At 51.7% G+C, this 24,402-nt stretch overlaps 1 protein-coding gene across 1 annotated transcript in view; it reads left to right on the forward strand.

The window, feature by feature from the left end:
* Positions 1 to 312: 312 nt before the first annotated feature.
* SIM2 (SIM bHLH transcription factor 2) overlaps positions 313 to 24,402 on the forward strand; it is a 50,880-nt gene continuing 26,790 nt past the window's right edge. Inside the window, exons 1-5 of the mRNA XM_048215228.2 lie at positions 313 to 1,107; positions 10,212 to 10,294; positions 13,355 to 13,444; positions 20,229 to 20,337; positions 23,654 to 23,739. Coding sequence (XP_048071185.1) covers positions 933 to 1,107; positions 10,212 to 10,294; positions 13,355 to 13,444; positions 20,229 to 20,337; positions 23,654 to 23,739 — 543 coding nt within the window. The 5' untranslated portion in view covers positions 313 to 932. The remainder of the gene's footprint in view (positions 1,108 to 10,211; positions 10,295 to 13,354; positions 13,445 to 20,228; positions 20,338 to 23,653; positions 23,740 to 24,402) is intronic.

Raw genomic sequence — 24,402 nt, forward strand, 5'->3', positions numbered from 1 at the left:
CGCCCATCCCAGCGCCCAGGTCCCGCGACCCGCTCGCCGGAGCCGGTCCCCACGGCGCGCCGTGTGCACTCACCGAGACTTCCGTGAGGCCGGGAGCGCGCGGGCCTCTCCTGGGAGAGTCCCTGGAGGCCGCGACGCGGAGGCGCGCCTGTAACTCCGGGGCCGCGGCGGGGTCGGGAGGCGAGATTCGCCGCCCCCGCCCCCGCCGCGGTCCCTCCCCCCTCCCGCCCCTCCTCCCCGGGCCGAGGCCGCCGAGTGCTCCGCCCGAAGGCGGGTCCGCCATAAACAAACGCGGCTCGGTCGCACGTGGACCGCGGAGCTGCTGCGGCTCGCGACAGATCGCGGGCTCCGGGCGCCGCGTCTCCAGGCAAAGGGAACCGCCAGGGAGGGCAGGAGAGCGCGCCCGGGCCCGACCCCAGCCGCCTCCGCCCCAGCTCCCCTCGGCTCCGCTCCCGCTCCATGGCTCCGCGGCCGCCGCCGCCCATGCCGCTCTCCAGTCCGGAGGGGCCTCGCGGCAGCGGATACGAACACTCGGTCAAGGACTAAGCGGCACCGCTGCCTCCTCGCTGACTACTCTCCACCTCCTAAGAAAGCCGAGACGCAGGAGACAGGAGGGAGAAAGGAAGAGCGAGCAGAAGCGAGCGGGAAGTTGGGCTCTGGGCACCGCGGGACAGTACAGCCCGGAGGAGGCTGCGCCCGGGGCGGCGGGCAGAGCGCGCAGCGGCGCCGCTGGGTTGCGCCGATCTCCGAGGCCCGGCGGCTGCGGAGAGGCTACTCGGTGCCCCAGGCCTGCCCCGCGCACCTGCCCCGGGCGGTGCCCCAGACTCACCTGGCCCCCGGAGTCCCCTTCCCCATCCCCGCCGCTGCAGCCGGAGCGGGGCTCCGAGGGCCTGGAGCACGGCTGGGTCTAATATGCCCGGAGCCGAGGCGCGATGAAGGAGAAGTCCAAGAATGCGGCGAAGACCAGGAGGGAGAAGGAAAATGGCGAGTTTTATGAGCTGGCCAAGCTGCTCCCGCTGCCGTCGGCCATCACCTCGCAGCTGGACAAGGCATCTATCATCCGACTCACCACCAGCTACTTGAAGATGCGGGCCGTCTTCCCCGAAGGTGAGGCCGCAGGTGGGCGGCCGAGAGCCTCGGCCCAAGCGGGGAGCTGGAGCTGGCTGAAGGGCCAGTGCCAGGGAGTCTTGGGGAGGCCGCTCCGGGAGCTTCGGCTCCTGTTGGAGACAGGAGCCAGGGTCTTGGCGCCGTGGGGGCTAGACCGTCTTCTGGCCCAAGTGTGGACCCGGAGAATCAGGAATTGTTTTGTGATTAAGCTGGTCCATTCTGGTTTCCCTCCCTCTTCTCTTTTTTCCTTCTCTTTTTCTTTTTTCTTTCCTTTCCTTTTCTCTTCTTTTTTCTTCTTTTTTTCTTTCCTTTCCTTTTTCTTTTCTTTTTTCTTTCTTCATTTCTTTAACTCTCCCTTTTATTTTTTCCTTCTTTCATTCCTATCTCTTTTTCTGTGGAGGGGAAGCGTGTGCACCCTAGCCAGAGGTGAGACTTTGTGCTTGCTGCCTCTGGCCTGGGAGAGAGAGGAGTGCACTGGGAAGGCCCAGGCCCAGAAGGCCCTAGCCATGGCAGGGCACTTGTCTGGGGCTCGGGCCTTGGATTTGGACCTCTCTGGCTGCCTCTTCTTTCCTCCCTTGGGGCTGGGCGGGGCAGGTCTGGGTAGGAGAGACCCAAAGTAGGTGAGCTGAAACCCTGCAGGAGAGAGAGGCCACTGGAATGAAAATGGCAGACAGGCCAGAGCACAGTCTTTTTTTCCTGGTTGGAATTATAAACCCAGAGGGGCAGGTGCCACGGTGGGCAAGGGTCACCAAGACGCATGGGTCCAGCAGACTCCCGGTGGTAAGTAATGGCATACTGGCCAGCATTCTCTGCTAGCACATGGCTTGCGGGTGACCATGGCTGCCAGGCTGGGCACTTCTCTGCAACAGGGCTGGGGAGGCCTGCTCACCGCAGCATTCCTTTTGGTGTCCCAGTGTTTCTGAACCGATCACCTTTCAGCGTCTCTGTCCCCAGCCAGGGTGGCTGCAGGCTAGCTTGAGAGATTCTGACACGTGGCTGGGACACTCTGCACGGGCCGGCTGGGCACCCCAAGACTTCTGTGCTGGGGAGCCACTAGGGCCGTGTGGAGCTCCAGAATCTGGTGGGGGAGTAGAAACAACTTCAGCCGCAGGCACCAGAGGGTGGCTGCACTACAGCGACAGGTGTCCTTTTGGGTGCAGGGTGCCCCCATTAAGGCGGTGCCTGGCCAGGCGATCGACCAGAAGTCAGGAAGCTTGACCTTTGCGTTGGTTGCCCCTAAGCCTGTTATAAGTAATTGGCTCTGGGTCTGGAGCTGCACTTCACGCTGCCTCCCGGGTGGAACTCAGAGGGCCTGTCGCCCAGCGAGACCTACAGCCCTGCATCACAGCTGGCCCGGGAGTCTAGGGGGGCCCCGGAAGCGGTAGACTGGCTTAGCCCTTCCCTCGCAGCTGGGCCATGCAGCCTCCAGCACTTTCCCGCTGGTGCAGGAGACTGTGACCTGTACCTCCAGCCCAGCCCCACACACCTTCTTTCCTTTTCCAGCCCCAATATAAAGTGGTGCCCCACACCAGCCCCTCCTACTGGAAATTGTCAAACGGGTGATCGCTATTAGTGTGCCCAAGGGTGACCCCTCCACCAGAGAAGTAGAAAATTAAAATTAAAAGAGAATTGGGTTTTATGAGGGCCGAGTCTCCTTCCCAGCCGGGAAGGAGTGGCGTGGTGAGCCGGTTTTTGTTTTCCTTTCTTTCTTTTTTAAATGTATTTATTTTTTTCCGGGTGAGCTGTTTCTTAATTTGCATGCTGCAAGCTGGTGGGGAACCAGGACAGGACCCTGGCCTCCTCTCACTTCCCCACTGGAAATAAACACATTAGAAGCCGGGATTGGAATATTAAATGATCAGTTACCAATGATTTCAAGTAAGCCAGAAATTAGAAAGGGAGGCCTGGAGAAAGAGGGCTAATTGTAAGCCATTTATTGTTTGGAGAATTTCCAGGAAAGCCTGCTAAAAATTGGGAAGTGGTGGGTGTACTGCTTCTGCAGACTTTTAAAAATTGGATCTGGGTGTTCTAACTCTGGAAAGTGAGTCTCCAAGGCCTTTGAGTCCAGATTTACTTGGCCCCGAGCCCTTTGCAGAGGTGGGCTTGCAGAGGTGGTCCAGGACTCAGGCACCAGGCCCTTGTGCTTTGTTGGGTAGTGGTCTGGTTGAGGGGTGGCCTGTATGCCTCTTGGGGGTGACTATCACAGTTGGAACTCAGGGAGAGATCTGGAGGTAGTTGTTTGGCCCTAGAGTTTTGGAAATGGCCCTGAACCTATGGGGTCTAGATTGATCAGGGATGGAGAGGAGGCAGCGGTCGCATCAGGCTCCCCTGCAGGGCCTGAGCAGGGAGTGGAGGCGAAGGCGCTTGCCTGCAGGGGTGGACTGGGAGGCCCAGGGTTCCTGGCTTCCTTCAGAGGCCTGGGGCCTGCAGCTCAGGGCGGTGGCACTGCTCCCCTCAAGTCTGTCTGGGGTGCGGAGGTATAAAGTTGGGTGCCTGGGCAGAGAAAGAGACGTTTAGAGAGACCTCAATTATGCAAAATAACTTGCTCGCCATTCCGGTAGCTCGGAAGGGCGGCGTGCGGAAGCCGCGCTGTAATTGATTTAGCCTCTGTTCTCGAGCCTGGGTGTGCGCTGCGGGAATGGAATAGGGCCTGGTGGGGCCGCCGGGATCGGCCGTCAGCATCAGGGACATTTAGGGCCGATGCAGACTTGCGCGGCAGCGGGACCTTCTGGATCAGCTCCGACTCTCGGCTGCGGACTGAAAGATGCCCAGTGAAACCAGTATCTCGAGCTCGGTCCTGCTGTCCCATAGTCCCGGAGCAAGAGGGGGTCCCTGGGTGAAGAAGGATCTAGAGGCCAAGTTAGGACTTCGGGAGTCAGAAAATGAAGAGCACAGTCCAAAGAAACCACAGGCATCGCTGGCTAACCCTTTGTACCTGAGGAAATTGAGGCCAGAGAGGGACGGGCCTTTTCCAGGGTCCCACAAGGGTAAGAGCAGGCGGTCCCTGCTGTGTCCGCTGGACGCTGCCTGTCCTCTCGCTGCACAGGAGGCCGCTGGCCGTGCTCCTTTCATCCTGAGCCCACCTGGGCCAGAGTAAAGATAGAGGAGCTCGGAGGAGTCTGACACAGGGGGAGCAAGAGGCATAGGAGCCAAGGTGGACACTCCCCCACGGAGGTCAGACTGCAAGCTTGGGGTGCTGGCAATTTTTATAGCCCGTTCAAGGTTCTGCTCTGTTAAGTTGCCCCACTAGACCTCCCTCTCCCTATCTGCAAAATGGGCCTAGTAAGAACTCCGTAGCTGTGCAAGGCTCCTGGCATTATGTTTGAGGAACCAGGCAGTGAAGGTGGAAATCGAACATGTTCTTACTCCTGTCACTTCATCTGGGGAGTGCGCAGTGTTTCCTGCACCAGGCATGGCTTAGATGGCAGAGTGCCCCCACTCTGTGCACCTCCTGGACTCACTGTCTGTAGTTGGAAAACCTGCTATCTTCGCCTCTCCCCTCTAATAGCTAAGAAATGGGAAATAGACAGGGAAAAGGGCAGGAAAGCAAGGCTGGCTTTGGAAGTGGACTCAGAATTGAAAACTCCCCGTGTTCACTGGGGACTGGGAAGGCCTGGTACACGCTGGCCCACGATCTGCCTGCCCTCTCTGCACTGTGGCCTTCCCTTCAGGAGAGGGGGCGCTTTGGAAACACAGAGGCACCCGGGGGGAGAACTCTGCTGCTCTCTGGCCGGAGCTGCTTGGTGACCATGCCAGGCAGGACGCAGGACAAGGTCCTCCCTCAGGTGTGTACATGGGGCCTCAGGAAGCCCCAGTCAGAGCTGCAGCAACTCCAAGGCCAAGCCCGTTGCTTAGGCTCCTTCCTAGGAGCCAGGATTCTGGATTCGGATGTGACTGCCAGCAGTGGGGGGCGGGGGGGGGCGTCCCTTCTGGACCTTTGCTTACAGAAAGCCGTGAGGAGGGACTGACCGGTGGTCTCAGCTGAGGAATGGAGCTGGAAACTGAGGCCGACTCCCCCAAGGAGAGCACAGCCCCTCCTCCTCCTTTCCCAGACCTGAAGACTGTGGACAGGTGCGGGTGAAAGCAGGGGAAGGGAGTGCAACACTGTCATTCTCACACAAAAATAATGGGGGTTTGAGGCCGGAATCATTCCAGTGGTGGAATTTGTCTGGGTTTAGATTCAGGCAGACGGCTAGAAATTGTTGTGGGGAACGGAAACGCTTTGATTTAGAGGGTTTGGTGAGGAGAAACCCGCCCTAAACCTAAACAGATCCGAGCCCTTCTCCACCGAAGCCCGAAATAATGTAGATTAACAACAACAACAACAACAACAACAACAACAACAACAACAACTTTTTAGAATAATGTGGAGCTTTACAGCCCTCTCCGCGTCGGGTCCGGGAGGGAAAGCTCACAGTCGCCGAGCCGGAAGCTGTGAGCTGTGGGCAGCGGGGAAGGGAACTCCGGGGCGCGGGGGCGCGGGGGGCCCGGGAGGGTCGAGGCAGGAACCGGAGCGCGCGCGCGAGCCACAGATCCAGCCCCCGGGGGCCAGAACCCAGGCGGCGGCCCGGGCGCTCGGAGGCGCGGACGGGAAGCCGCTCCGGGCGGCGCCGGGCCACGCGCGCTCCTCCGTGCGGGCCGCGGCCGGGCCTCGGTCCCAGCCTCCGAGGTCTCCGCGTTGGGCGTTGGGGGCCCCGGGCCTCGCGTCTGTTGTCTGAACACGTACTCTGGCGGGCGGCCAGGCGAGGCCAGGCTGCAAGCCCCCTCCCTTCCCCGCGCGGCCGGGCCCGGCGAGGCCTTCTTGGGGCGTCCCCACCAACCCCCCTTCACACTCTGTTCCCGGCCCGCTGTGCGACCGTGGGTTTGGAAAAGGGCCCAAAAGCCGGGCTTCTCGGGGACCCCGGACAGAACGAAGCATTCCAAGGCCGGAAGCCGAAGTGCTCGGAAGAACCCCAGAACCGTGACCGTTTGCGGGGTCCTGGAGCCGAGGGAGGAAGAAGCGCCAGCTCTGGGCTCCCCTAGAGGGCGAGGCGGCAGCCCGGCCCCCGACTCCCGCGTTACAACCTCGCCCAGGCGCGCGACGCCCGGTAGCCCTGGACCCGAGCCCCGAGCCTGCCTCCCCCGCGGCTGGTAATGCTCCGAAAGCCGGGTTGTAAACACCCGCGGGGCGACCGGCAGTCCCCGCCGGCTCCCTTGCGTCGGGGTGGGGGGGGGGGTCGCGGTGGAGAAGCCGGGCAGCCGGCCCTGAACTCCCACCTCAGTTCCCCGCGCACCCTTCTTGATTTTGGAGCAGTCTGCAGTCAGCCAGTGTGACCTTGTGTCCGAAGATGGCCCACGATTCGCAAGAGGCCACGCTCCCCAATAACACGCTTCCTTCCCCCGCAAGAGGCTATTAACTGGGGGAGGGGAGGCGGAGGAGAGGTTCCGGAGGCAGGGAAGGCGCGGGAAGGCAAGAGAAGGCTGGACGGAGGCTGTAGCCGCACCACCGCCTTCCAGGGGACCCAGCGCTTTGCTCAGCACCCTCTGGTTTAGTTCATTTAATCCCACAAAACCCCCCACTTTAGAGTTGTGAAATAAAGGTTAGAGGTCAGGGCACTTGCTGGAGATCAGACCATCCAGGCTGGGCCAGGTGGCATCTTAAGCGGGGAAGAGTGGAGGCAGAAGGAGGGGAGATCCTCCTGTGTCCCCTCGGAGCTCCAGAAAGGTCTGTCCTGGTTTTTTCTCAATCCCAGATCCAAATTTCCACAGACGGGTGGTGACAGGGTCAGATGGTCCCCTATTTACCCCATTTAGTTTTCACAAGATCCCTCCCTGCGAGGAGTGTTCTTGTCACCATGTCAGATACCAAAGGCTACCTTCCAGAAACCGCTGTCCATCCCAGGAGTTCTTACCAAACTCCAGACCCTTTCTCTGGGGTTGCACAGCAGGTGTTTAACAGCTGTTTGTTGACTGACTAACTGAGCACCCAGAGAGGAGCGACCATATTTAAATAGCTTCAGTGGCAGGAGAGCCTGGTAAGATTTAAACCAAACAGCCAATCAGCCAAATAGCCAAGTGTGGATACTAAGGTGCAGGTACCCACAAACTCTCAGAAGCAGAAGGGGAAAGGGGATTCCTGGCCCCCCTTCCCTCTGACCCAGTGGCTGACCTCCTCCCCCAAATGACCTGGCCGTTTGAATTCTCAGGAGCAGGGAGTCTCCAGTGGATTTCCCTGCTGACACATGTAGGGCGATTGGGATAGCAAACCTTGGCAGAGGAACCCCAGGCCAGGCTTGGGGTGCTCCCCACCATCCGGCTGCTCCCCCCACAGTCAGTGGAAGGTGGGTGTTCCCAGGATCAGGAGAGGTAGGCCACCAGCCACTGATAACCTTGGAGGAGCTTAACTCAGTCTTACCTGTCTCCCCTCTTTTCTCAAACAAATAAAGCCCTTTGTTAGGTCCAGACAAGGGCCACATGCCCAGCACCTCACTTTGGGGGGGACATATATGGCTTTACCATACCAAGACCATTTTTGGCTCGCGTTACAAACCCTACCTTATTTAGTCTCTGCGTTCAGCCCAAAGTAGATTTTTATGGGTGGAGTGAAAATGTCTCACCCACAGAGGTTTCTAATGCAAGAGCGGGCAGCACCATTGCCTGGGCTGAGATGGCATGGGGGCAAGGATGCTTGAGGGGAAACCTGTCTGTCACCCCCAACACCGAGGGCTGGGTCCAGAAGAGGCATTCCGACCAAAGATCTACCAGCAAAGCAGAGGTGTCAGGAAATTATAGGAAAATTATAATGATATAAGAGAACAGGCTCTTTTGAAGTATCCGGGTGTTTGAATTAAATGAACAATTGTCTTGTGTACCCAAAGCACTTTTGCATGTAAGGCCAGAACCTTCCACAAAGCTTTTGGGAGAGCTGGGCAGGAAAGTTTGGTTTGGGTCTGCACCTTTCCCAAAGGTACAGATTTCCCCAGGTCAGCTGTTTGTGGACACTGCTAGAAGCCTAATGCGGGAGGCCAAGTTCACTTTTCCCACGCTAGGCGACGGCTAGTGTGGTGCAAACGAGAGAAAGGACCCAGGAGTTGGGTAAAGGACAGAGACCAGGGCACAGTTGTACATTTTCAGAAATCAGGATTCCTGGGTCTTTATTAAATTCTTTTTTCATTCAAGTCCCAGGGTTTTTAAATTTTGGTTCTTTCTATTTCTCCTTAATGGAGTAAACGTTTACCCCACCAAGCCATCCCGAGCAGGGGGAGGACCTGCTGGTGCGAGCCACTGGTGCCCTACTATGGTCACTGTGGTCACCCTTCGAAGGGAAATTGGGCAGGCAGTGATTTCCTGGGGTTAAGAAGACACCTCTGATCACATGGTCGAGGCTGAGGGGCTGCGATCCTGTTTGGGGGACCAGGATATGCGGAATTTAGCCACTTCCTTATGGGGAGACCGGGATAAGCCCCCAATTCCTACAGCCTAGGAGGAGAAATTAAAGATCATCCTTTTTTTTTTTGGTGAACAGAGTTTGCAGGAAAGGGTCTCCAAAGCCTATGGGGGGCCCCCAGGCGCGAGGTGCTCTGGGGCCAAGTGGCTCCCTCAGCCTCGGGGTGGAGGCCTCCAGAACTGAGATTCCTGACACCAGCGGGAACAGCGCTGGGACAGACCCAGAGGGCCTACTCAGAGACTTTCCAGGCCACCCATTCGCCGCAGCCCGTTTGGGGGAGTTTTGTGATCCCAGGAATGGTCCCCAAATTCGCTGAGACTAGGCGTGATTCCCCATTTCACGCGTCCCGCTCTGGCTTCACGGAGTCCCATGCTCCGCACGCGCAGTGGGCAGGGGTGGGTCTGGCCTGCAGTTCTGGGTGGAAGGGAGGAGGCCGGACTTGCCAGCAGCGGGACCCACAGCTCACCCCACCTGGGTCGCAGCCAGGGGTGGACGGTGCACGAGTGGACCTGGAGCCTGGGGCCGCCTTCTCCGCTGGAGCCAATGGGGCGCGCAGTCACCGGCCTTCTCCACCTCGCGCCTGGGTGGTGGCGCTAACTGGACAGTTGCTGGCCAGGCCCACAGCAGAAGGACTCCAGATCGTCGCTGAGGGTTCTTCCACCCGGCACTTAGCTCAGAAACCCCACCCGGCTGTCCTACTTTCTCCCGAATATGCAGAAGAAAGCTTGGGATTTCTGGGGTCACAGCAGCTGAGCTGGGGATACAAGAGAGGAGGCGTCACTGAGCAGGGCCACCTTTCCCCTGGTGCACTTTCTGAAACACTTGTGACCTTCAGGGAGGTGGTGGGGAGAAGCAGGAGATCTTAGGGGGCAGTTAAGAACTGGGGAACCCTTATTAGGTGCCAACAGATACCTTCCAGTTATCTTGGAAGACTCCCACTGCCTTCCCCGATCCCTCGCCATACCTGGGGGGTGGGGTGGGGTGGGGAGGGTTGGAGCTTGCCCTGGGGAAGGCCCCAGGTAAACCCTTCCCAAGCTGGAGCACTAGGATCCAAAGGGGGATGGCGCTCCCGAGGAGCCAGGGAGGGCTGGGGAGTGCGAGGGATTAGGGGAGGTTAAAAAAAAAAAAAAAAAAGTCTGTTTTTATGCAGGAAAAGCTGCCTCCTGGATGGTTAGGGCTTTTCATCTGGGCCTGTCTTTGGGAAAATGCATAGTTGCCCGTGACACAGTGAAGGGAGGGAGTGAGGAAGGGTCCTTGGGGGAATATTTACAGGTCAAATCGATATCCATATCCCCGTTTGGCTTCGAAGATGGCCGATTTCAAAGCAGATTAGATTACTTTATGGCATTTCAAATAAAACGGCAATTTCAGAGCCGTGAGCACGTGGGCGACCCACGGGAGCTATGGTCCTGGCCAGCTCAGCGCGTACTGGGGACGCTTGGACCCAAGGCCTCGGAGGGAATATCTTCTCTGGCCTTTTTTTCTCTTTAATCCAGGGCAAAGGGGCGGTGGCGAGAACACAGGCTACGGCCTGCGGGTCCCCGGAGGCGGCAGGGGGTACTCTCGGGATTCCCGCTGGCCCGGGCGCGCGGTGCGGAGGTTCCGCGTGCTCTGCCGGACGTAGGGGCCTCTCGGTCGGCTGTGCCCTTTACTGATTCGCTTTATTCCCCCCGTCCAGGTTTAGGAGACGCGTGGGGACAGCCGAGCCGCGCCGGGCCCCTGGACAGCGTCGCCAAGGAGCTGGGATCGCACTTGCTTCAGGTAAAGCCTCTTTTGCGGGGGTGGGGTGGGGGGAGGAGCGCAGACACCGCCTAAGGCGCCGACCTGCACCCGGCAGAGCACCGGAAGGGGGCTCCCTTCTGACCCCGCGACCCCAGTCTCCAGATGTCCTTCCCCAAGGAGCCCTGGGTGGATCCCTAGGCCACCATCAGGCTGCAGAAGTCGCTGAGGGGAGAGACAGCTTCTGGACCTCGAGGCAATTGGCTACCTCCCCACCCACCTTCCATGCATCCTCTTTGGAGGCCAGGACTGGGGCTGGACTCGGCTCCCAGAGGAAGGTCCGGCCAGCCCCACCCCCACCCCGCCTCTCGCCGTGTCCCAGTCCCAGTACTCAGTAGCCCACGAGACCTAGGCCTAAGGACACCCGTGGGCGCGCGGTTCTTTCCAACCTTACTTCCCTTAGCGAACTTTTATGGAGCGCTTGCTCTGTGCCAGATGCTGTGCCAGGCGCTTGAGCCAAAGAAAGAACGATCCCAACGCTCTGAGCCAGAGTGTGGCAGTTCTAAAGCCTTTGACAATCGTGTATGTTTGGAGGGGGTGCAATAAAAGAAAGACAGCATCTATAATAGAATATTAACAGCATTTATTGAAGGTTCACTGCGGGGCAGATTCTGTTCTAAATCTTACTGTGCGTCATCACCCACCTAGAGTAGGTTCTGCTTTGAACTCCATTTTTTCAGGAGGAAATTGAGGCACAGAGAGGTTAAGCAGCATGCCAGAGGTCACACAGCACGTGCTAGAGCCTGGTTCAACCCAAGTCCTCCAGCTCTTGAGTGCTCCAGGTCATGACCTGGTGCTGCCTCCGGAGTCACCTGGCTCACGGAGGGAGCCCTTGCTTGGTTTGTGGTCAGCCGCTTATAGCCCTCAGGTTGGAGTCATTTAATCCACGGTTGGTAAACCGCTCCTGGCCTGGGATTTCGCCTGCAGTGTCTGTGGCTCTGGCCGGGTAAGCGTGCCCCCGACCGGCCATTTCCAAGTCGGAGGCTGGCGCTAGGTGGGGACAGCAACGCCTCTTGTCTCCGAATTTTCAAATGCCCTTTACAGAGCCTCATCAACGACCCGATTCATTCCCCCCGCCCGTCATTTGTCTCTGCCATCGAAAAATGCTTACCAAGAGCTGTTTTGCATTTCCTCCTTCTATTTTGTGTTTTCTTTAAAAGAAAAAAAAATGTTGGCGGCAGTACTCAATGACTTGGGTCAGCGAGTCAGCCAAGAGCACCGCATTTCGAAAAAAGCGGATCTTTTCAAAACCCCTTTCCCCAGATGTCTAGTACGACACCCCCCCCCTTTTAATGCATGCTCTGGGGAAGAGAAGATCCCGGAGAATTTTCGAAACCTGAAGCTTTTCGAGCATAAAGCAAACGATGGGGTAGCCAGGCAGGGAAATGGCGCTCTTGGAGTCCTTCCCGCGCCCTGCGCTCACCCCCTTGCTCACTTCCAGCTCGGTGCGCCGGGTTTTGCTTGTTTGATAGTCCTACATATTATAAGTGACACTAACGTCAGGGACAACTCAGTGAAAACCTGGCCGGCATGGTCAACGCGCCTCGGTTCCTCCACTGTACATGTCTTTAATTCCGAATGCTGTGCGATGGGCGTGTTTGCAGTTAATACACATTCAAGCGAATTAGGTCATTTGAAGCTACGAAGGCATAGCCAACATTTTCCATTAAGGATATTATTTTTTTAGCTACTGCTGGCAACTTTCAGAATCTAATTATGATCATTTTTTTCTTTTTTTTCTCGTATGGCTGTCAGATACCGTTTCAATAAATGTATCTCTTTAATGATTTCGGAGTTAAGCAAGAGTGTAAAATGTGCCAAAACGCTTATAACTTTAGAAATTGCTGTATAGTTTATATTTTTGAAACGGAATTTAGATGGGAAAATATTTTGTGGCTGAGTTAGAAACGAGAAAGTAAGGCTTACAATCAAGATGTTGATTTCAACCTCAGCATAGGTTAGGGTGATGATAGTTTAGTTGGCAAAGGATTTTTACAGTAAAACTGTATTTGAGACAGCAGAATGTAAGGATATCTTTCAAGTTTCACTTCTACATTCTTTGTAGGCCCCCCTCCAAAGAGGGGGCAGATTTAGAAAAACCGAAGGTAATCTGGTTTCAATTACATGCTGTAAAAATAGAATTTGTGGCCAGAAATTGATTTGGAATATTTTTTATGGGGGCTGCATTGTGGGTTGTACGGATCTTTCACCAACTTTATTGCTTTTCTTTGGTTCTGGATCTAAAATATGAATGGGTAAATAAAAATGCAGTTTCCTTTTTCAAAAATAATTTAGTCTTTTTATCCTCGCCACATATAAATATAATCATTACCTTTTTATTTGTCTTCATTAGCTCTTAAAATTTTACTTTATTTTTATGAGGGCTAGCCAACTTAGGCAATATCATTTAGGTAGTTTTAATTTTTCAGAAATTGATACTTTTTCTCCTTGAATTTTGCAAAGGTTATTTGATCTCTTGCAAATTCTAAGTAGTTAATTCTGTAGACATAGTCTGTTAAAATAACCAGGTATTTTATTTTCAGGGGAGTGGTAGTGTTCGGAATTTATTATTCAAATGGTACTTAGGGGTAACTAGAAAATTGTGGCAAATAAAGCGTATGTCCTAGTGGTAGAAAGGACTGCCAATTATGACATAAAATGGTCTATATAGTGGTCGGTTTCCCCCTAAGTACCATAGAACTCCGGATTTGTGCTAAGTGCTAAAATAACTGTAAACAATAAAGCTACTGCATTTAAACTGAGCATGTTAGGGGTTCTCAAGTGTTTTGCATGATTTTTGTGATGGGGATGTAAGATTGTTTTTAAAGTGCTTTAAAAGCATTTGAGAGCCTGGCCCCAGGAATTAAACCTTCAGTGTTATAACCTGGACTCTTTCGTATGGCCCTGGGCTCGTTTTTGCATTTAACAACTATGTATGGATGACAATGTTCTATACATCCCTCCACTTCAGGGGCAGTACGATTACGAGATTTCACTCTACCGTACAACTATCACCTCTCACCCTGGCACTCTCTTTTACAGACTTTGGATGGATTTGTTTTCGTGGTAGCCTCCGACGGCAAAATCATGTATATATCAGAAACAGCTTCTGTACATTTGGGCTTGTCGCAGGTAGGTATTACCTAATTTTATATACAACCAAAATATCAAAATGTAAAAGTAAGCGTTGGCGGATCTTGACCGGCTGTCTCACCCAACTTGTAAATGATTCTGTTCAAGCGCCTGCTTTTGTGTATGAAATAATCCAAAGTTGCAAAATCATCTTCTTAGGCCATCCCGCAGAGCTTTTCTTCATGTTACATTTCCCGTTTTACTTTCTTTTTCCTTCGGGATTAATGACCAGTATATCTGTGCCACAGGCAGCTTTGTTCTGAGATTCTGTCTGACTGCCTGGACCCCGCTTATACAGTAACACTCTGCCACTAACAAGAGCTTCACAAAGGGAGATTTTTAGTCCAAGCTTGCTGGGCTGCACGTGGTATTGTGAGTGGCCATGAAAGCGAGAGGAAAACTGATGTTGAACATGGATTTTATGCAGACTGTGCTTTGGGGAGAGAGAAGGGGGGGGTAGATTTATGAGTGTTCACATGGAATTCAGGGTAATTTTTCCTGAGTTTTTCCAGTTCAGTGGTCGTTTCAGTAAAGCATTTTATATGCTTGTGATAGAAACTCATAAAACTCAGTTTACTACTGTTTTGCACAGCAAGGTCCTGTTTTCTCTAGAACATTTAAATATGACCGATTTTTCTGGAACTGTCTTCTAAAAAGGGGTTCGTCCCGTAAAAGAAAGAGGTGCGCTCAGCTTTATCTATTCGGGTCAAGCCAAGGGTTTGGGCGAGAATTTGGCTGCTGTCTGGGCTCCTCCGAATGGGGGGAGGGGAGGAGTCTGATTGTGGCCGTTCACATTTCTGATTTAACAAGCGTGGATTGAGGTTCTAAAAGTCACATTTTTTTTATACATCTAGGGATTAAATGTTTCTTTATATTGTGACTTATCAGAGTGCTCTTTTTCATCACGACTGAAGACACAGTAGAATTAATTAGGGACAGGAAATGGGCTCCCAGGAGGCAGATGAATGATCTGTATCGCACTAGCCCGCTCTGTAGTTAAGCCAAAATAAAACATGCCAATTAACGGGGCTGGGGTTTTTTCATCGAAAAACGAAATTACCAATTTGGAAACCTGCATCTGGTGTATTCCTTTTCTTTTTCTAGGAATGCATTTTTTAGACCCGCCATTCGTTTACAGCCTTCTCTTCCAGTGTGTGTATATCCTTATCCACGCCCAAAGGGCTTTCTGTGCCCGGGCTTCTTAAGTAACGTCCTTTAAAGAGAATCTCATATTAAAATTATTTTGCATTTCCTCTTCTCTTCCTTTACGAAACCAGGTCTCCCAGCTAAGATTTGCTAAGGCTTGGTTCTTATACTTCCAGGACTAATGGTATTAGTCTAGTAGTAGAACGGGAAATACTGCTGGGGACATGAAATGTACTATTTATATATTTTTCCAACGTTGTTATGCTCTGAATTTCTAGCTTGCCCTATTTAGAGTTATTTAAGGCCCTTTAGTTGTAACCAGTCTGGTTTCTAGCCCTCATTCTATCTGTGGCTGAATGATTTTGAGCAGATTACTTGATTCTCTATTGTAATTTATTGAACCTTTGGTTAGTCTTATAATAATGTCACAAATAAGATAAAACATTTCACCTCCTTTAAAAAAGACTGGACAAAGATCAAACAGGTACAGTCACTCTTTTCAGATATTACATTTAGATCTGAGCTCCCTGGCAGTCAAAGCAAAAAGGGGAATGCCCAGTTATATGGTTTTCATTGTCTGATAGAGCAGGTACTTAGCCTCTCTGAACCATCTCTTAAATAAGAAGATCCTGCCTACTCTACCTCTCTTTCAGGGTTGTGGTAAGAACTATATCAAAGTGCCCATTTTATGTGATTTATAAATAATAGGGAGCTACGCAAAAGCCAAGTGTCCCCATAGTTTCATTAGAACTATACTTCCAGTAGCACAAAAGTTGCTTCAAATAGTGTCCTGTGGTGGGCACATATCGGGGCCCTTAGCCCCGTGGAATGTTCTGGTACATCATAAGGCCTCGCGCACATCCCAGGACTCCAGTGCATTCGGTCAGGCTGCTCAGTCTAGCATCCTACAACTCCCTCTCTGTCATTTTTCTCTTTTTATGTGGGAAATGAAATTGACCGTTTATGAGCACAATAATTAAGAATGAACAAAATATTGGATAGGCGACAAATCCGTCTGCTGTTCATGATGAACTCTACAAAAGGAAACCTCAGCAGAACCCCAATTAAAATAATATTTCCTTTTGGTCATAACGCAGAAATAAAATTTGGTGTCCTAATTTGGAAAGGGGAGGGAGTTCTACACCCCATCAATTTTCAAGAATGTTGTCGAGATGCCTTTTGTCTATATGTTGCCGGCCGGGAGAAGTGTCCGTTTAAAAAAAGATAAATCAAACTGTGTAGAGCGACTGAATTTTTTTTTCCGCCTGATCTCTTGGCGGGACTGTCTCACCATCAGTCTCCAGCTACGAAAACACTTTAATGCAGATGCGAGCCCTCGTTGGTGTCTGGGAGTGTTCCACGCTGAACTCTTTAAATAAGCAACAACAAACCTTTCCCTCAAATCTGTCTCCTGCTCAGGATTAACTCTGAAGAAGGAAGTCTAGGCAGAATCACAATGTGTATTTTTTTCTGTCTCCTTTACTTAAGTAGTAAAATGAAGTATTAAATAGTATGTCAAATACCCAGCTTCTCCTTTAAAAAAATTTTTTTTGTCCCTTTTAGATTATTTTCATTAGTAGTAAGAAGTCAGGCAAATATGTCAAACATGAAAACTTTATTAAAATAGGCTTAAGGATTTTTTTTTTAAATCCTCAGAGATGAAAGTGTTAAGAAAATTCTATCCAGTAGGCCGAGTAACCCTTGAAACAGATTTTCTGATGAAAAATGATAGTACTAATAGCTTATATTTACATCGTGTCCTTCTGTGTTCCAAGAACTTTCAATTACCCTCAGTGACATTATCTCATTAAGTAACAACATCTTTCACATTAATTCAGGGTTAAACTCGATCTTAGCAGCTCCTGGGGAACCTAAGCTCCTAGGTTTGTCATAATTGTGCGATAATTCACAGCAAAGTGGTGGTGTTTTTTGTTTTTTGTGTTCTTTTAATCTGCACTACCTAGAGAACTATCTGAATGATCTATTCGAGAGTATAAAAATCATTCTTTATGTGTTATAGACCCGTCCTAATTCAAAGCCTTTTATCGAACTTTTTTAAAACAAGTGTTGGAGTGAGAAATCTGGCAGAGTGTATTATTTTTGCTTTTAAATTAGTAACCCTGGTGAACCCTGCTGTCGGACTTTCGGACCAAAGAGTGACAGAGACGACCACAAAATGCAAGTTATCTCCACCAGAGTCAGGCTACAGGCTTGAAAATTCCACTTGGTGTGTGCACATACAGATGATATGTAATAATTCATGTAGTCAAATTTAGATCTGTTTGGAAGAGGTAGAGTTGGGAAGCACTCTTTATCCACACAAGGTTATTAGATGGTTAGTTCCGTGGTTTTTTGGTTAATGTAATTAACTTACTTTATATTGGAAGACGGAAAAAAGCCCTGTATACCTGCTGTGTATTTCCACAGACTCTTTTAAGTATCCCTGTGGTTTAAATTTCTTCACCAAAGTCGCAAACCTTATATAGCATCTAGGTAACTAATATAAATTTTAAAATAACTATAGGTATGTGTGAAATAGCCATTTATGAGACATATAAAGGAAAGCGTAATATTTGAGATTGTGGCCGGAACCACAGCCGTAAAAATAGCCATGGCATTGTTTGGGGCCATAAGACCTAATCCTTTCACTTTTGAAATAAAGAGAAAGGACAGCGTTTTATGTTTGTTGACATAACTTGAACTCTGAAATCCAAACCATCTTTTTTTTTAAATGCTTAATTTACCATAGTCAGCAAAACACCCAAAGCAGAGTAATGTGTGTTTCCAGAGTACTCGGTGACTTTCCTCTTCCGACCCAGAATATATCCATTTAGTGCTGTATTTATCATATGCAGTTTTCTTGGCAGGAAGGAAAGCTATTCAGCAAAACATAAAAACGCTCTTAGTAGGAAAGCAATTCATTTTGTAGTTAGCAGGGTTTTACAAATACTAAAATATCATATTGAGGGTCTGTTTTAATAAGGTTGATGTATGAGACCTGGGGAGTTTTATAGCGACAACCCTAATTTTTTTTTTTTTTTTTTTGGTGAGGTAGTCACATTTCTTTCAACCATTCAAAAGCACGAATAGATATGTAAATACAGGAAACACCATGTCAACCATAATTTTGAGTCAAGGTCAGCACTGTTTTATCATTCCAAAATTTGTTCTTTAAAAACATTTCCGTTATTTGAAGACCATTTTACTTCCTGGACAGCCTTGGAGTTTATAATTGAACCAAGGATTCAGAAAATCAAGCCTCTTAATTCATGGACCTTCTCTCTTCTCAGTCTCCAAATGCATGTGGCGAGAATGGGGTCTTTGAAGACAGATGAAGCTACTTTGGGATTAAAACACGAATCAAATCCCTGTAAGGACAGTTGCAAGCGTTATTGCAAGCATATAAATATACTTTCTCCAAAAAGACATGGGGTACTTTTTTCTGATTAAGAACTTGGAGCAAACCAGAATGCTCATTTTTTTCCCCTAAAAACACGAGTAAGGGAAAAATGATAGGCCCACGCACAAAAAATTCTATCTCATTATTTTTTCGTTTTAAAAATAAGCTGTTGAAATTGTGAATCGATTAAAGAAACACAACAACAGCTCCCTTATCGGTTAGCCTCTGTCCCTCTCCATCTGACAGAGCTTCAAGAAGGATCTCCATCACTGACTTCAGAGAAGAGGACATGGTCCTGTCCCAAATGGGTGACTTAGCACTTGCTGGTTTATTGAAATTTTTTAAGGATGAACAGAAATTATTGGAAAGAAGACTATTTAGTTCTTAATCCTTATTGTTTTTAATGAGCTCGCGTAATAACTTTGGTCATAGGCAAATCCCCTTTAGGGTCAAGGGGGGACGTAGGGAGGCTCTCTGTGACAGGATTCTCTCCGTTCCTCTGTTGGCATAGTATTGGCAAGAAACATTCCATGAATAATGCAGAAAACAGAACTGCGAAAGCTGTTTTAGGGACAAGATTACTTAGCAGGCCAGAAACGTAATTTGTTCTGAATAAAAGGGTAACTCCTACGTCTTAACAAATGGGAAGACCTGGCTCAGAGGAGCGGGGTAAATTGCTTCACCCCTGCGTGGCCGCTGGGTCCCAGGGAAGGAGCCGATGGCCTTGATGCCAATTTGGAACAGTGGCTCCCAGGAGAACTTGTCCATTAAACTGGCTGGCTGCGGTTGTCCTGCTGCGTGAGGTGGCCCGGTCAGAACTGCCCCTTGACAGGAGATCGTGTTGTCTCCGCTCTGAGACCAGTGAGCCTCCCAACAAAACACAAGGCACGACACGCTTAAAAATAACAAGGGGGTGGTTGGGGACAAGGCCCTCGCAAGCCTGCCTTTGCTGTTTTAGCTTGCCCTCTCCCCGTGGGGCAGAGCTGAGGAAGACTGAGTCAGACTTGCCCACGGTCCCCTGCCACCCAAGGGCAGTTTCTCATGCGCTTTCAGTGTCCTCTCCCCTGGGCTCCAGGGCTCCTGCCGCCTGTGGTGGAAGAGCCGTCAGTGCCCTGGGCAATCCTGGGTGCCCTGACTCACTGTTCTCGTCTGCACCATTGCATCTCTAAAACAGGGTCCTGCCACCGCTGCTCAGAAGGCCCTTCTGATGGTCATAGCCTCTGGAACATTCTATGGCACTGCCCATCTTGGGATGACAGGTCAGGGTGTCCAGGTCTCGCCACTCTCTAACCTCCCCTATCATGCATGGCACTTCTGTTTGGGAGAGCAGTAGAAACGTTCTCAAGGTTAGACGTCGAATCAGCAGGAATCTCTGTGGAAAGGTCCTAATGCTGGTGTTTTCCTAGAGACGCCCGTCCCTGCAAAGCAGGGTCCTGTGCAACACGCACGTGGGCTCTAGGCCTGCCCTCGTGTCCTCTGCAGGGTGTGCCTGGAAGTAGGCGGTGTCCCAGTGCTGGGGTCGCAACCCCCGGAAATACCCACCGTGCCACGTGGCTGTCTGGAGTGGGCCCGAACGTTCCCACAGGTCACGAGGCCGCCCCGCCACACCCGTGGGCGGGAGCCATTGGGGAGCCAGTCATCTCGGAGTCAGAAGGCCAGGGACACGGTTCTGGCAACGTGAAAGAGGCCTGGCGGTGCCAGAGGGGCGCAGCTCAGAGCTGACGGAGAAGGGGCCTTTGTCGGAGTGCGAGCCCTCTCCAAGTGCAGCGGAGCCCCCATGGCTCCCAGCTGCTCAGCCTCGGAGAGGACATGGCTCTCGTAGGGACCACAGTCTGGACTTGGCAGCTGGTCTCCCGGCTGGCCAGGCCCCTCAACGCAGCACAGGAGTGTGGGTGGAGGGCCAGGCCCTGGCTCCAGTCCGTTGTAAGCTGCCTCCTGTCTAGAGGATGCTGCCCGGTCCCTGAGGGTCACCCACCTCTACGGCTCACCTTTTCGTCCTTCCCGTCCCAGTTCCTCCTGCTCAGGACTGTCTCGGCTTTCAGCTCACGTCCCCACGTGGGAGACGGTTCAGAGCGCTGCTTGAAAAAAGACACGTGTTTCTGCGTGGGGAGAAGGTGTGCGTGGTGAGCAGAGGTCAAAGCTCTGTCCCATGCTGTGCGTACCTATCGTGCATCTTCCCCTCCCTCCCCCCGGGCTGCCCCCAGGGGATTTCTGACCCTTCCCTTCCCTCTGTGGCAGGTGGAGCTCACCGGCAACAGTATTTATGAGTACATCCATCCTTCCGACCACGATGAGATGACAGCTGTCCTTGCGGCCCACCAGCCACTTCACCATCACCTGCTCCAAGGTATTTCCTCCAGATGAAAAGAAACCAGAATGAAAACCAGACGAAGCTCTTCGATGTGATCCGAGGGTTTTGCTCCCCATGCTGCCAAGGGGAAGCGTGACTGGGGCTGCCCAGCTGGGCCTCTCCAGCAAACACACAGTGTGGGGGATTTGCGTTTATGCCTCTGTCCTTCGAGGCAACACTATTGATCCCATTTCTGGTGCCAGAGACCATGATAGGCATTGGTAGAAGGTAAAGTAAAGGGGTCAAAGCCTTCTTCCCTAATGCGATCTTGGTTTAGAATACAGGGACACAGGTCGAGACCTGGGCTTCTTAACCAGAGGGTCCCCCATAGAGCTCAGGGGGTCTGTGAAACTGCACGGGGAGAATTACACCTTTTTCTGTCTGGTTGGAAGGTAGCATTTCCTTGGCTTATAGATAATGGACACTAGGCCACTTTACTCTCACTCTTACCCGTGGCTTTGCCAACAACGAGAGTCACAGGCATTTTCATTTCACTTTGCAGTTCTCACAGGTGTTTAAACTTACCACTTAACGCTCATCGCTACTTAGAAATTTCAGGAGTTACAAGGCCGGCTGCAGGCTCTTGTTATTTAATGTGTGAATAAAGCAGCACATTTGTAACCAAATCACCACTTATTTTCCTATTTTGGTAACTGTTTTCAATAGAGTTGGCTCCATTTGTGATCTCAGATATTTTTATCTTCTGCACTTGAGGATGTTATTCCAGGTAGGAATCTGTGGCTTTTGTGCCACGGCACGAATCCGTTAGGAAGCCCTGGTCTAGACGGAGGCAGGTCCACCTCCCTGGCCTGTCTCCACGTGGGGACACGATCCTCCACCTGACGGTCCCACTACTGGACACGCATAGATTGGGGTCCTACCTCCATAAGCGTGTGTCAGGACATGATGTGGTGTGATTGTTTGGTGGACGATGTGGCACACATCATTACCCAAATGACTCCCCAAATTGCGGTTGCAGTGCATGCTGGGAAGACGAATTTGTTCTGGCCGCCGGCCCTGTAACTCCCTCTCTCTGACTGTCCAATGAGACCAACCAGCATGTTGCTCAAGGGGTCTCTTGTCTGCTGTGGACTATGGTAGCCCCAGCGTGGCCAAAATTCCCCAAAGAACAGAATGCGAAAGGAGAGCCATGAAGCATGGTCGAATGAGGTAGACGGCCGGAGAAAAGCTTGAGTTCCTCTCTCACTGCCTCCTCCTGGGAGGGGCCGTTCTAAGGCCAGAAGGAGAGACTGCAAAGAGCACACTCAGCTTTAAAACCACCTGCAGATGCAGCTCTGGGGCCCCCGTGTTCTCAGCCTCAGACGTGGTCACTGTGCGTCTCACTTTTCCGCATCAGGGACAGAGACTGCTGTGCTGGTTTCGGAGATGAGGTGGGGGCTTCCTTGTAGCTCTGGTCTGTAACTCTTCTTTATTTTTTTAAAAGATTTTATTTATTTATTTGAGAGAGAGAGCACGAGCCGGTGGGGGGCAGGGTGCAGAGGGAAAAGCAGGCCCCCTGCTGAGTAGGGAGCCCAACACGGGACTTGATCCCAGGACCCTGGGATCATGACCTGAGCAGAAGGCAGACATTTCACTGACTGAGCCACCCAGGCTCCCCACTGTAGTCTGTAACTCTTAAGTCCTTGCAAACAGTCTGACCACATCAGTGCACATGGATAAGCTCAGAAGAAGTGATTTCTATCAAATTGAGGGCTGGGGGGTGTGGGGAATAGTGTACCTGAGTCTCATGCTTTCACTGCGGGATTGTTTAAGGCTGGAAAAGGCCACAGGAATCTTAGAGAAGTCCTGAGACCATTGTGTTATTATTGTTCTAGAAAGTTCCACAGTGTGTTAGTTATACAGGAATGGACTTTCTCCTACAAGCTCTGGTTTCACGTCACTCTTCCATGTCATGGCTTTAAATTAAGTGTTTATAAAATGACAGCAACCATGTCTTAGGAATATCACGAGGCCCTTCCAATCCCAGTCCCCGTGGGGTTCATGCCTGAGGTGTAGCAACCACACACGAGAAGCACCGAGGTCTGGGAGAGGTGGAGTTGCCATCTGAATGTGCAAGGTCTGAGGTTCGCAGGCGCTGGGACTGCTCCCCGGATTCTCGTCCACGGAGCTGGCTTTCTGCATCTGAGCTCGCCTTGCTGCTTCATGGTTGTTGTGCTCTTGGCTTTCTCCAAACTGGATGGTTCGTTACTGGGTGAAGGTGTTTAGACCTGAGCGTCCACACCTCAGTGTGTAGCTGGAAATGGTGCAGACAGGCAGGTGTGTTACCGAAAAGCCTGATGCCTTGCAGACCCTGGCCTACTGCAGACAAATTTTAGGTAAATGTGGCCGCCTGGCATGTGATTCCCTTGCTCCCCCTGTGGAGGGGCAGGGGGCATTGCCTCCACTCCTAATGGTAACCGTTCTTTAAAAATTAATTTATTAACTGCCACCAAGTAGCTGTTTATTAGGAGTGGAGTGACCTCACCCTTACCCAGGGGCATGGACACATCATTCCAGAGAACTGGCATCTGCTCACTGAAGCATAGGGTGTTTCCTTAGGGGACTCGCTCGCATTTGCAATAGTGAGGTCGGAGATTGGTGGGTGAGGCCTTCAGGCTAGCCAGGGAAAGACTGAATGGGGAGGGTCAGAGTCATCGAGAAAGGAAGGGTGGTCAGAGTGGGGCTATAGGTGAGGGCAAAAGCTTTGATCTGGCCGAGCGAGTGGGTCTCTTGGGTTCTCTTCCCCATTCCGTGGCAGTCTCGGGCAGTCTCAGGCAGTCTCGGTGCCCATGGGCACAGCTGGCAGGAGGTGCCCTGTGACTGCCTCCCTCTGCTGGGGAGAGGGTTGTGCTGTGAGCCCTGACTCAGTATCCTCTACCCCGAAGGAAGTCAGATGCTTCTGGGCCTTCCTGGCCAACACAGGCCTCCACCCCAGGGCTGGCCAAGGAGATTTTTTCTGTGTCTGCCCGGGGAGGGGGAGGGAGGATCACAAGCGTGTCAAGTGGAGCTGGGCCCACTGCACTTACAGTCCTCACGTTGGCCCCAGGTTGGTGTCTCCTGAGTTCTTGCCATGGCCACGTTTCTGGCTGCCTGCCTCTGGAGCACGTGGAAGCCATGCCAGGACTGGGCCAGTCTTCCCACCCCACCCGGGTCCCGGCCACAGGCAGAAATTCTGTAGGTCAGGGGCTGGGCATTCTGCGCTGGGGCCTCTGGCTGCCTGGTCTGGTCCTGGGGATTGATTGCTGTTGTTGGGACAAAATCGGGGGAAGCATCGTGGGACAGTTGGCCAACCTAACCTCACTCCTGCTTTCAGAGTATGAGATAGAGCGGTCGTTCTTTCTGCGGATGAAGTGTGTCTTGGCGAAAAGAAACGCAGGCCTGACGTGCAGTGGGTACAAGGTACGAGGAGCCCCGTGTCGGGGGGGGGTTAGGTGGCGGGGGTCCTCCTCAAGAACACCTGCAGACAGCAAGCACGGGGACCCAGATGTTTCTGTCTAGGGGGCTCTCGCCGCTGCTCCTGCAGCAGGTATGGGAGCTATACATTCTCTCCTGCGTGGTTTTTGGCTCTAACGATCAGAGGTCTCTATCTAGCCACTCCGGCTTAGTGCTTATAACAGGGGGATAAAATCTTGAGTTATAAATGAAGTAAACAAAACAGAATAGAAATACACGAAAAGGAAGATTCTTTTGATTCTACGGAGAGAATTCTTAATTTATTGGAATGGTATAGCTTGTCAGGTGACATAAATGTCAAGTTCACAGACAAATCCAGTCCCATCGAAAGGGGGTGAGCATTACAGGCACCCCAGCGAGCATCATGGAACCAACGGTTAGCTTCCCATGGCACTTTTGTTGTGCTGTCTAATGGTGACTTGGTGATGAGTTAATTATGGGTAAATCCATTACGTAGTAGTCGTACCTTGTGGAGTTACTTGGACTCAGTTGGATAAGACAACCCTTACGTTGTATTATATTGTTTCCTGAGAAAGAAGCATAGCTCCGTTTCTTCTGAGCAGTGAATTCGGTGTCTGTCAGCATGTTGGCCCGACAGCTCACTAGAGG

This window comes from Ursus arctos, unplaced genomic scaffold, assembly GCF_023065955.2.
Source record: "Ursus arctos isolate Adak ecotype North America unplaced genomic scaffold, UrsArc2.0 scaffold_4, whole genome shotgun sequence".
Lineage (NCBI taxonomy): Eukaryota > Metazoa > Chordata > Mammalia > Carnivora > Ursidae > Ursus > Ursus arctos.